This window comes from Hippopotamus amphibius, chromosome 6 (genome assembly GCF_030028045.1).
Source record: "Hippopotamus amphibius kiboko isolate mHipAmp2 chromosome 6, mHipAmp2.hap2, whole genome shotgun sequence".
Taxonomy (NCBI): Eukaryota; Metazoa; Chordata; class Mammalia; order Artiodactyla; family Hippopotamidae; genus Hippopotamus; species Hippopotamus amphibius.
This window is the reverse complement of record NC_080191.1, coordinates 3,697,459-3,710,477: the sequence shown is the minus strand read 5'-3', so window position 1 is coordinate 3,710,477 and position 13,019 is coordinate 3,697,459. Positions and strand designations below refer to the sequence as shown.

General features: G+C 45.0%; 1 protein-coding gene across 2 annotated transcripts in view; it reads right to left on the bottom strand.

The window, feature by feature from the left end:
* Positions 1-13,019, bottom strand: part of PDE10A (phosphodiesterase 10A) — a 294,827-nt gene that overhangs the window by 36,289 nt on the left and 245,519 nt on the right. For both annotated transcript variants that reach the window (XM_057740083.1, XM_057740084.1), the window contains exons 14-17: positions 11,895-12,037; positions 9,610-9,693; positions 7,921-8,071; positions 4,367-4,522 (exon numbers count right to left, since the gene is read on the bottom strand). In XM_057740083.1, coding sequence (XP_057596066.1) covers positions 4,367-4,522; positions 7,921-8,071; positions 9,610-9,693; positions 11,895-12,037 — 534 coding nt within the window. The remainder of the gene's footprint in view (positions 1-4,366; positions 4,523-7,920; positions 8,072-9,609; positions 9,694-11,894; positions 12,038-13,019) is intronic.

Genomic DNA, 13,019 nt, shown 5'->3' with positions numbered 1-13,019 from the left:
ATGATTACTATGATGATGGTGGTGATGATGGTGATAAAATCTACACGTATCAACCTAACTTCTGCAGTCAGAGTTAAGGGAGAGAGAGGAGAAACAAGGAAAGAAACCGATACGCCCAGGATAGAACCGGACGGCCAGAGACCATCCCTATCTATTCAGGACACATCTGTAGGAAAGGATCCATCTAACTAAGCTAACCTCTGTGATAAACTACTACATTTTAGTGTATAAGGAGGGACAGTGTTGAGTACAAGCACAACAATTTTGCTGTAATACCAAGAGAGAGCAGTAAATTCTACCTAACGCAGATGGATTGGGAGAACGACTTGGCTGCGCCACAGAAATGCTACCGCTATAAAAAGTCATGAAAATGTCACGGGATCCCAAAATGTTGGGGTAAAGATAACTTTTTAAAAGTCTAAACATATTTCAAAAGCACTAGATAATTTAAGATTAATGAAATAATGACAAATTTTTCTTAGTAATGAGAACAACCATTCCTAATTGGTCTGTTTTCTAAAATTCTGACGTTTGCGTACCTAACATGGGGTATTCACAGAAGGCAAAAGACAGAAAAAGGGTAGCTTCAGTAGTCAAAATAATCATCATCTTATTATGAAACATAACTTGAATATTAAGATGAACATTAATTATGAATATTAAATAAAGGAATATTAAATGAATATTAAAATGGATGTACTATTCTAAGGCTAATGGTTCTATCGCAATGACTAAAAACATATTGGTAAGCTGCAGGTAAGAACACAAGCTCACCTACTTCCTCGTCACGTCCACAGAGGACAGGCTCCTCCCCTGGAGTCATCCCACGGAGGCTCCAGCACTGAGCCACTGCACCCTCTGTTCTAAGGAGACACATCTACTCGCGGTCCCCTCAACAGAACGTGGCAGTCTCCGGTCTCCAAACTGTGCACACGTTGCTCTGCCCTCTCTGCTCTCGAGCCCACATTCTCACCTTCATGTGACCATCACGGCCCCCACCCTGCCCCCACGCCATGTCAACAGACCCAGCAGGAGGCCTGCAGGACGGAGATGAAGGAGGGGCAGTGACAGTCCTCGGCTTATGATTCAGAGGAGGGGAAGCTAAGCTCACAGACAGAAAGTGTCAGCACCACGTGGGAACACTAAAACCTGTGTACGTTTGAGGGGCTCAGGGGCCACGTAAAAGGGGCACACGCCTGCGCCCCACTTGTGTGGAGGCGTCACAAAATAATTTCACTGGAGGAGGTGATGCCCAAGCTGAGCCTTAAAGACAAGGAGAAGTTGGCCACAGGGAGACGATGGGAATCTCGACAATGCAGAGTTAAGACGTAGTCTGGAACCGCAAAAACACAGCGGATACAACAGTCCTGGAACAGGCAGAGGCCATTCATAATCAAGAAGCAAAGTTTATCCTCGAGGCCATGGGACCCACTGGTGACTTTAAACAGGAGAATACCATGTTCAGACATATATCTGGAAGATAAATTTGGGAACCACAAGCTTGGGGAAATGGTGATAGATATGGGGGAGAGGCAGTCACACAGACAATGTCTAACGAAGCTGGAATTCGGAATGCCTCTAGGGAAAGGTCCTTGATTTACATGCAGGGGGCTGTTGTGCTCAGAGGGTCAGTTTAGCATCTACTGCAGACGCCGACTGGAAACTTCCTCTCCCTTGAAGGCTCGTCGCCACCTAGCCACAGCCCGGGCCCGGGTCACGGGGAAAACAGTCCTGAGGCCCAGCACTGAGCCGTGAGCAGCTCAGCAGGAGGCAAGGATGTAAGCCTGTCTTCTCTGCAGATGCCCTTCCCCTTCTCCTCCTGCATTCACGACGTGCTCTGCCCTCACTGCCCGCTCGGGGAGGGAACTCCCGCTGCATCTTTCCCACTGGGACCAAAGTGAAGGCAAGTGTGAACAAACATACACTCTTCCCACCTTCGTGTACCACGAATAGTTCTGTTCGTGTGTGAGTGGCTGAGGTTAATCTGTTTCCTCATTCTGTTTGTTGATGTTGCTGTGGTCACACCGGGGTCCTCTCCCCACGCTTCCCCCGTTGCCCAGAGCACCCAGTAAGTAACTGTGGCAACAACACGGAAAGTCAGCATTCAGATTAACAGACACACATGCACACGCACAGCTCTGAGGAGCCTGATGGGGAGCCATCTCTAACCATCGCTGTGAACTCTTTATCTCCTCCTTGGCCATGCTGCCAAAGGACGCCTAGTTCTGGGACCGCAATCGTCTGTGCGGCAAGAGTGCCGAGGGCTCTGTGCAGAGCTCAGGACGCCGTGGGGAAAGCCTCTCGTTACAGCAACCACTGCTGGAGGACACAGCTATCAGAGGGGTCTGCAGCAGGTCAGGATATATTGTTCTGTCTGATAATTTAGTGGCTGGATGTTGACATTAAATCAAAAGACACAACAACAAATGTGGCCTTCTGTTCACCCCATCTGTGACTGAAATCCCTTCTCTAGTACTTGGAATCTAACTACCTTCCAACAACTTTGTGGACGCCAGCAGCATGCGTGAGCTTAACCCACTGCCTGAGTTCCAGTGAGGATGCTCTGATCACCCTAGGACCAAGCAGCTTGTAGCAGGAGCCCCACGTGGCTGAGGGTTTGCTGACCACGAGACACACCGTGCGCCACCTCCACTGTCAACAGCAGCAAGCGGAGTGAGTCTTCCTGTCGGAAGTCCTCCTTGGCGGGGTCAGACCCCCTCCAGCCCTGCTGCCTCCTACCACTTTCTACCGCACAGTTTATGCTTCCCTGCGTCCAGCAGCAGTGCACTTCGCAATCCTCGCCTTTATAAAAACTAATTCTATTTAAAATAGGTTTTCCAAAGGAACTTTATGAAGGCTATTAAAATTCACCCGCAGACTAAATTGCCAGAAACGTCGTCATAGTCACATGTGTGAATTCACTTAGGACGCGGGATTCAGGGAGCCCTGACTCTTTCTAAATGAAGCCATCCTGATGTCTTTTCTGGCATTTATGCTTTGTCCTATACCATTACCCTTGGTCCTAAAGACAAAGTAGGTATAAACTGTCATGAAGTTTTATAAATGTCTACTTACAAAAAGCATGTTTTAATGTATGTGTGTGTTAATACATGTATGTGTGTGTATATACACATATACACACGTATAGGTACACACATATCTATATTATACACACATATACAAACACACACACACACATCTTTATTCTGCTTAAATTTCTAGGTACGAATGTATCTATCTATCCATGCAAACATACATAACATACATCATTTAAAAAAATAAAGTCTTCATGCCGAGGCAGCATCAGGAATGCTGAGTACCTATTGCTTTCAGGGACAGAACCAGCCCAGGAAAAAATGGGACACTCAGCTACCTGTCGGATACGGCTCCATACCGGACAGACCTTTCACTCTACCCAGCAGGTCATCAGAAGAGCACCTGCACTTCCGTAAGCTCCCCATGTACCTTCTCAGTCCTGAGGAAAAGGGCCTGAACAGGTAAATTGTGCTGGGTTTTGAGAAGATCTGAGTGTGCAGTACTACAAGTCACGGGGGATGGCTGGGATGATGGGGAGCCACTAGGAGAAGCTGGGGGCTTAGGGGAGGCCTTGGCTGCACATGAAAGGGAAACCACGCTGAACGGCAATCACCCTTCTGCTCTGCAAGGTGCCTGCGGCCAGGCTGCTGAGGTCCTGCCGGGGCTTCACGTCCCAACCTTGAAAATTCAAAATCCTTCCCGCAGACACGTAATCAGAAGGTCTAACGAGATTTCTCTTCCTACTTTGAGGTGCTGACCGTGAGAGGAAGAAATGGGGTTCTCTATTCTCAAGTCCAGCACAGATCATATTTTAAAAATTGTAAGAGGAATCAAACCATTATGAGGCAACAGTTACTTCGTGAAGACGAGTTTGAGGAAAAGATTTTAAGCAAAGAAGGAGCATTCGTGTCTCATAGGGAAGGGAGACCTGTCAGTGTCCAGATGGGTCTAAGAACATCTTAAAATCAAGAAAATTCAATTTAAAAACACACAGAAAAGAAAAAAAAAAGAACTTCAATGCACTTAAAACCTTATTTGCGTGACTTTCAAGATTCGTTGTTCAACACTTCCAGTTCAAGAATAGGGCTCTCCACATAGATTAAACTAACCTGTGAGGCAAGCTTGGCTAGGGTGTCACACGCATACTTAAACATCAAATGTGACTGCAAAATACATGTGCATCTCTAAGAAGGTTCTACAGTAAATTGTAGCTGCTGTTTCTAAAGAAAGCCAGAAGAATATCCCTCTCTTAGGTACAAGCCATGAGTCTCTCCTACAAGAGGATGGCCGCGCAGGGCGGCGGGCGGGCGGGCACGCGGCCGGCGCTCACCTGCAGGATGGACACGGTCTGGGAGAAGTGGTGCTGCTCCATGGTGGATGTGGAGTAGAGCGCCGCCAGTGGGTGGTCGAACTTCTGCAGGTAGCTGTTGCTGAAGCCCCTGTGGTCCAGGTCGTGGCACAGACACGCGATCAGCAGTCCTTTGCGCTGAAAAGAAAACATAGTGCCGGATGTTCAAAACAACAAAATGGGACACGGGGAGACTTTCAGCTTATCGTTCCTATCACACTGACTTCTGTCACTGATAACAGCCAACATCCTCATGAATGTCTGAAATTCCAGACAATCTAACTGGTTTTTAACCAGTCTCTTTGTTTTTCTGCTTATGAACGCGACCGTCAAATTATTCTTGAATTTTCCTGATCAACTCTGGTAAAAAGTGTAGGTGGTAGCAAACTAAAGCAAATGTTCCAAAGAATCACTGAGAAAGCAAATCTGCAAAAGGAGAGGACAGTTTCAGGGCTTCATTCAAAAACCTACTCAATATTACATTCTAACGATGTTATTGTTGCCATAAATAAGGAATATAACAAGTAAATCATAAAGCAGGTGAAAACTGGCAAATTGTATAGAAAAAGATAAAAGGCAGAGCAGGCTGAAGAGCACAGCTGGGAGGCAGGTGGAGTGTGACGCATGAGTGGCTAGGATGGGCCTGGGACAGGCGGAGGTGAGCAGAGCGGTGCAGGTGAGGGAGAAGCGGGGGGCCCCCAGGTGTGTGTTGGGGGCTGCGGCCAGTGCACATCCTGGCAGGGCAGCCTGCCAGAGAGTCACACGATCGGGACAGGGACTGACCACTGCGGGGAGAGGAGCACAGAGAGGAAGGGCAGGGGAGGGGAGGGTGGCGCTCTTACATCATGTGTGAACCAGGGACCATGACGGGGTTTCTCGCAGAGCAGTGACATCACCTAGCTGACATTTTTTTAAACATCCTGCGATGGCCACAGTATTGAGAGCAGACTTCAGGAGGCTAAGAGACCAGTGAGGAGGCTCTCGTGGTGATTCAGGAAAAATAGAGGAGAAGCGTAGGCCAGGATGACAGCAATGGAGGCCCTGAGACATGATTCAAGTCTGGATGATTCTGCAGGCAGGGTCGGCAGGGTCGACAGGGCTTTCTGGCGGGCTGGGCGTGAAAGGAAAGGAGGGCAGGATGGGGGGAGTGGAGGGGGCACGCACGCGTGCCAGGTGGTCCGCCGTGGACACGGCAGGACTGTCCTCACTGAGAGGGAAAAGGTAAAGGGGGAGCGGGCTGGAGGAGGGCTCAGGAAACCAAGGGCGCTGGGGGTCCTGGTGGCCATGCGAGAACAGAGGAACCTGAGCCCTGACCCTGGGACCCGCGAGGCGCCTGGACCAGCGCATTTTCTGGGGTGTGATCAGAGCTGGTTTCAGAGAAGAAGGGAGGAGAGGGGCTGGAGGCAGCCAGCACAGAGCTCCCCCACGGCCTGCAGCAAGGAGGAGCCCAGAGACCGGGGGTGGGGGCGGGGGGGAGCGGGTGGTACTGAGTGGATGGAGGATACAGAGCGTGACCTGTGCGGGGGGCGGGGGGGAGGGGGAGGAGCGGAGGCCTGTGGAGCACCCAGCAGAGGGAGCGAGCTCATGGAGGAGGGGAGGAGAACGGCGAGGGCGGGGTCCTCTGAGACCAGGAGCCCTGGGAGTGGCCCGGGGAGTCGCCCGAGGAGGGCGTGAAGCCAGAGCCCCTGAGCCAGGTGCTGACGGGAGCACCTACGTCTGTGCCCCGCTCCTCCCTCCCCCTCACTGGGCAGCACTGGCTTCTCCTGCTACCTGAGGGGCAGGGAGGTCTCCCAGGCCACCAGCACCCCGCACCTGACGAGGTCCGCAGGGACCAATCCTGCGTGTTGGGAGCTCTCAGGACAACATACACAATTGTCTGTGCTCTGGGGGGTCATTTTGATGGGGGCTGTTCCCGCATTTCATGCTGTGGTGTCAGCCATATGAATCTGGTGAGACATTTCGAGGTTTTCAATCTTGCACGATGGTCAAAGTTTTCTAATTTTTTTAACCGATATGATTTTTATTGATGTTCAGTAGTTTTGTTAAATGTATGCCAGAGTCAAGCATCTGAAAATAACTTACAGAGAACTATCTTTGTTAACATTTTCCTTTAAGAAGACCAAACAAATATATCTAAAGCTCTACTAGAGATTAAATATCTTCCTTATAAAATATATTTTAAATATTTATGTGTTATTTTGGGATTATTTTTAGCCCAAAGGCCTAAGTTTCTGGAGAAACATAATGATATAATTCTTGAAACTTAAATGACATAATTCTTAAATGATATAATTCTAGGAACTTAAATGAAAGTCAATATTAATAACAAAATTTTTCTCACTTATCTTACAATTTTTCATTTTTGGATATAAATTTTAATGTAATTCAGAAGTATAATTTCTATAGTTCTCAAGCTTACAGGCTATTTTTTTTCAGAAAAGATAATGAAATTGCTTTCTTAAAAGAAGCTGAGTGGAGAAATACCAAAATTCTCAAAAATATGGGATTGAAATGGAAAATTGTTTAGAAAAATTTATATGAAAAAAGTCATCTTTTGTGTGTGTGTGTGTGTGTGTGTGTGTGTAATAAATAATAAAGTATTTATCTGGCTAAGCTCCATCTAAAGATTACTAACAAAAAGAACATTTTGACTCTTTCTTTAAAACAGCATTTTTTTCTAAAATGCATCTTTCAAGTTTCCCGCCCAAATTGTGAGCCTGGTCTGACAGGATGGACAGGACAGGACTGGACCTCAGGAGCATTGGATTCTAGTGTGGATGTGACCTTGGGAGAAGCACAATTTCTTCACCACAGAGATGGCAGCTCCCTTCCTCTGCAGGGTCACATGTCCTGAAGCGGGGGTGGGGTGGGGGTTCGAGTTAGGGCTTCCACAGGGGCTGTTGGGCCCTGTGGAGGGAGGACGGCGTGGCCATCAGGACAGTTCTGCCTGGACCAGCACAGCTGGGTCGAAGGCACTCCCATCACCAAGCACTGGGCCTGGTGTCCGAGGAAGGGGCTGGACGGCAGTGCATGAACGGCCAAGCCGTCCCCAAATCTCCTCTGACTGTGTCACCAACTCCAAGTTCGTAAAGTCTGGAAACATTGCAGAGCCCCTGTTCGCTTGTGCTAGAGTAGGTCAAATAAGCATTTATGCTTTAACTGCATTTAATGCTCTGGGTTCTCAAATGGGTAGGATATGTCTCCATGACCCAGGGTAAAAGAGCAAAGAGAACAATTCACTTTGTTTACATCCTTTCAGAAGACATCAGCTTTAATGGGGAAGAAAGACTACAAAAATAAGTGTTTTCGTTGAGGGATGTTTTGGTGACACTGGAATTTCTATATGGACGTGCCTTATACAAAATAATAGGAAAATTGCTTGGGAATAGCAATTCAAAAACTGAGCCTCTGTGAATTTAGTGAACCGAAATCTGTCACAGAATGACACATCACGTAACTACATCATAAACGTGCTCCAGGACTTAAAGCCACGCAGGCCACCTGAAGCGGGAAGAGGAGAGCGCGGGCACACACACCTCCAGGTCGGTGAAGAGCCCGTGGTTGCTCTGGAGGATGGCGTACATGCAGTGGGCCACCGTGACCGCGTGCTTCCAGTTGTGGTAAGGAACCCGACGGTAGTTTTTCTTCACAGACATGATAAAACGACACAACTTTTCAAGCTCAAAGCTGTGTGGAAAAGAAAGCATCATGACAGAAACTGGTAAAGAAGCACTACATTCCAGGAGACCACTCTGGTTTAGATGTGCACGTCTGTACCCGTACACGCTTGCACGGGTGAAGATCTCCCCAGGGACTGGATGCAGGAGCGCGGGGGCCTCACTCCCACCCCCCTTTTGTTTCCCCAGCCACGGGAGAGGGGAAGGCTCTTTAATGGCTTCGGTTCGGATACAGTAACAGGCCCACCAGGCAGCAAGTCCCAGCCTCAGCTTGCCCTCACCCACCACCGACTCCCGTCGCCTCCTCCTGCATCCCATCGTGCTCAACAGACGGCAACCTATCATCATCCTGTTCAAGGCTATTTTCAGCTAAGTTCTTCCAAAAAGCATATTCAGACGCACAAACTGCGTACAGGCACACCCTAAGAATTTTCTAGGTGAGTTATTACCATTTCTAAAGGAAGCCAAATTATTACAGCACACTCAAATTATTAAGTGGTGGCAAATGACCACATCCGAATCTCGACACAGTAATGGAAGAATATGACATACATTTTTATTGTACAATATGGTTATAAATTTTTGTATTATCACATATGTAGACTTATTTAAAGCCCCACCAACTCCCTCAGTGGATTTAAGGCCGCTTAAGACAGAAGCATATCAACAAGAAACAGGGCTCCCTGAAATACAAAGAGATGAGAGTACATAAACCCTCTAAACATATACAACCTTTATTTCTCTCCACTGAACATTTTCAAGTGTCCCTGAAGGTATGCCACTTTAAGAGTTTCAACTGGTCAAACTCTCAACTGCTGTCTAAGAAACAAGTGGCGTTAGTTAGGCTGCGTGCATCCCTTTTCTAATTTATAAAAGTCGCTGATGGAAATAAGAGAAAACACAGCATTCAATAGGAAAGGAGGGAGAATTTAGTTCTAGAGAAACTAAGAGCCTCCATAAGCCACTTAAGGACTAAATTAGTAAAAAAAGAAAAAAAGGAAATTATTGCTTGCACTTTAAGTATGTATTTAAGCTGTAAACAAACAAACAAATAAAAAAACAGATATAAAGTCATGAAAGGCCTCTGGGACAGGCCACAAGGAGAGGAGGGAGATTTGCAAGGAAAAGGCAAGGGAACTTCAAGTAACTTTGTTACCAACAAAGGAGAGACTTCGAATGAGGAGACCTGTTTCTTTCACACTGATATGTTGAAGTTAAAGGTGAAAGTCGATGTTAAACGTATAGGTACATTCCAAAACACACCTCAGAACAGTATGCAATGCTGTGGAGAAGTCACCCCCATCTCTTTCAGCTGCACCTATATTCTTATGATCAGCTGGTTAGACCCGGTTGTTAACCAAGGGGCAGCCTCTGGGGGAATCTAAAAAGGCTGCAACGTTTGTCTAATTATCTTAGCCTTTTTAAATTTAAATATTTAGGAAAACAATTTCTATATGGCATATTTTAAGGTAATTATCAACCAAGAAAGTGGCATGGCATTTAGGTAGGGGAGGAGTATTTTAAAGGAAGTGTGTAGGTCACGCATACCAGGCTGTCCCACAGGACCGGTGGACCATGTAGACGAAAATTCCAGGCCACATGTTTTCAAAGGGACCAATGTCAAAGTGGAACCTGAAGCAAACAGAAAGCACCGTTCATGAGTAATTAGGATAAACACAATAACAAGTAAAGAGAGTAATTTAACTTTCTGTCTATCAAGAAACGACAACAAAACACGGGGAGTACAGCCCCCTCTTCCTGCCCTTCTCAGTCACATCTCTGTTGTGCTCAAAGGTTTCCAGGAGGAAATTCCACACATTCCCTCAGGAGCTGAGTCCAAGATTTAAGCCATTGCTTAGTTCTCTATTAAGCAATCTGTAGAAAAGGAATGCGTGGCTGTTGTCAGAGCACTGAAAAAGTACAAAATAATTATATCATGAACACTACGTATACATTACACAAGTCATAGATGCGGGGGGTGGGGGCGATCTTATCTGGAGTATTTTTAGAGTTGGTTGAAAATTAGTCTATTTCCTATTTTAATTCAGAGAAAATTTTCATAAATATTGACATCCAAAGGTATGACCCATTTTTTCATATGCTAATTTAGTTACAAACATTTAACCCAAATAAACAGAACGGTAAAGCATTAAAAGAAACCATTTTCTTCTAGCACAACACTTCTGACACCAAATGTATGAGTTTTCCACACCAAGCAGTTCTCCAGTTCTCTGCAGACACCAACTGATTTCCTACAATTCCATTCAACTCAGGTCTGTCACTACCTGGAGTCAACGCAGACCCACAGGTTAGGGGCTCGGGCCCACAGACCGCCTCCGCTTCAGAGGTCAGTCACAAGTCCAGGCCACCTACACCTCTGATCAGCGGGCTGTTCCCCCCCCGCCCAGGTCAGATGAGGCACTAGCACAGCTCCAGAACGCAGCAAAACTTCACTTCCTATTACCCGTGTGTTATTAGGGACACAAGGCAGGAACGGCCACGTGGAACCGATGCACAGAGCAAGGCAGTGGGGAGGGCTGCGGCGCGCCCATGCCTCTCCGGGGACACCCCTACCTAGCCCCTGAGCCTTCACCCACCGGGAAACTCGCCGAGCCCCGCGGTTAGGGTGCTGGAGGCTCCAGCACACGGGTGATGACCGGTCACTCATGATGAGCTTATCCCCCAGTCCCTCTCCCTGAAAAGCAGTCCAAGGGTGGGGCTGAGCTTGCAAACCTCTTATCACAGGTTGGTTTCTCTGGCAAGGAGCCCCCCTCCTCCCAGAGTCATTCATTAGCAAAGACTCAGGGTGGCTGAAAGAGGTTTAATATGAATAACAAAAGATACCTCTCTCACCCAAATCACTCAGGCAGTTATAAGGGTAAAAGAAGCTCTGTGCTGGGAATGAGCTACAGAGCCCATAGTCACATATTTTTTATTGTATCACAAAAATATATACTATATATATGTGTGTGTGTGTAGACACTATATAATACATATACAGTTAAAAGATAAACTGAGGCATATTAAAAATCTTAAGAGTTTATTTGAGCAAAAATCCATGTGAATAAGGCAGCACCAAGTTAAAGTGGTTAGGAGTACTTTGCTGACAGGAGCCATGGAAACACATCTATAAAGAAGATGCAAAGAAAAGAAATTATTTGATTGGCTACAGCTTAAAGCCTAGTCGGCTGTTCAGAACGGACTGACCTTAGCATTGCCATCTTGTGACCTTGAGGCATTTACAGGTTTAAATTCTGGTTTGTTTACTAGGCCACTAGGGCATTAAAGTCACATCAGTCTAATGGCCTCCTTGTTCAATTAAGTTAACAATACTATATTTCCAATTATAAATAAATATCAGCTTTGGATCACTTTTGAAGATTTTTTATGCAGTTACATAGTGTTGGCTTGCACTTCTAGTGGGCAGGTCCTACCACCAATAACAAATATATTAGCATAGGATTAGAAACAAAGTGAGAAAGTTGAACTATTTATTACTAAATTCTCAAATTTGTAAATTTAAAATTATATGGAGAAAAAAACTTTCAACTATCTGATATTAAATGCCATTTCGAATGTTAAATATTACATAGTGTAAAGTGTGCAAAAGACTAACAAGAAAAGCTAACCTTTAGGTTAACTCACTTCAAAATGGTGTTCAGACTTTTTTTTAAGGATAGAGAGATTTGGCCTTTCCCTCCTTCCAAGGGGAAAATGCAACACAAGAAACCACATATGTAATATGATATTTAAAATTCTAGAACCTGTTTCACTTTAAGTTTAATCAAATTGAAAATCTGTTCCTGAAGAAACTGACAAGATGAAACTCTCACAATTCGATTTCTTTGCAGAGACGGACTGGAAGGCTGAAATGCATGAGGCTTTGCCACTCCTCTGCGGTACAGATGCTGTGATAGGACAGCTTCTCCATGGTGACCCGGTAAATGCACTCCGAATGGCGAATTCTATGATACATCTGTAGAGCAAACCCAACACACACAAAATAAATTAAAAAACGTTCAAAGTGGTTTTGTCATTTAAGTTCAGGATTCGGTATAAAAAAATGAGAACTATAATTGGATTCACTTTTACTCTCTATTAACTACTATTACTGTCTGTTACTTTCCATTAACTACCATTACTCTCTATATATTTCCATATACACTGAAGATACCCACACATGTGACTTTGAAGATACAGATAGTTTTTTTTTTTTTAATTGTATCTCCATTTTAAAAGGCTTATTAAATTCTGTAACAAAATGTCTTTTTGCCAGGCATTATCTCTGGGTAGAGAGATCACTTGGTACCTTATTCTTGGACTCCCAGCCTCCAGAACTGTGAGAAATAAATGTCTGTTGTTTATAAGCCACCTAGCCCACGGTATTTTGTTACAGCAGCCGAAACGGGCTGAGACAGACTAAACGAGAAGAGTTAAGATTTTTTTTTCTATGTTTCCTTTAAAAAACATTTAGCTTAATTCTTGGTGCTCTCAAAGTCCTCTAGTCCAGGGAGTTCGAAAAATGTTTGATTGTAAAGTTCTTTCTTGGTAAAATAAACTTAAAGATGCATGCATAATAAATATATACTCCTTCAGCAGTTATGTGCACACGCACTGTGCTAGTATGTTGTTTCTGTTATGAAGCATAAATTAAAATAGAAATTTTAAAAGATACAAATAAAAAGTACATATTTTTAAAATAGTTAATTTTATTTTCTTAGTAAACAGGACTCTTTTTATTCACAGTAAACAATTATATATTTTGAAATGAAGCACTGTAATTATGTTATCAATTGTCAAGCTTTTTTCTTTATTACTTTGTGAGATGGTGGCGTTAAAGTCTGTTTCAGTTTAGTTTACTTTCATACTTAGAAACAGCTGTACTACTGGAGAAAAATATGTCAACAAGTATGTGGATCTGAATGGAATAAAGGTAGCACTGACCGTTCTTAAACGTC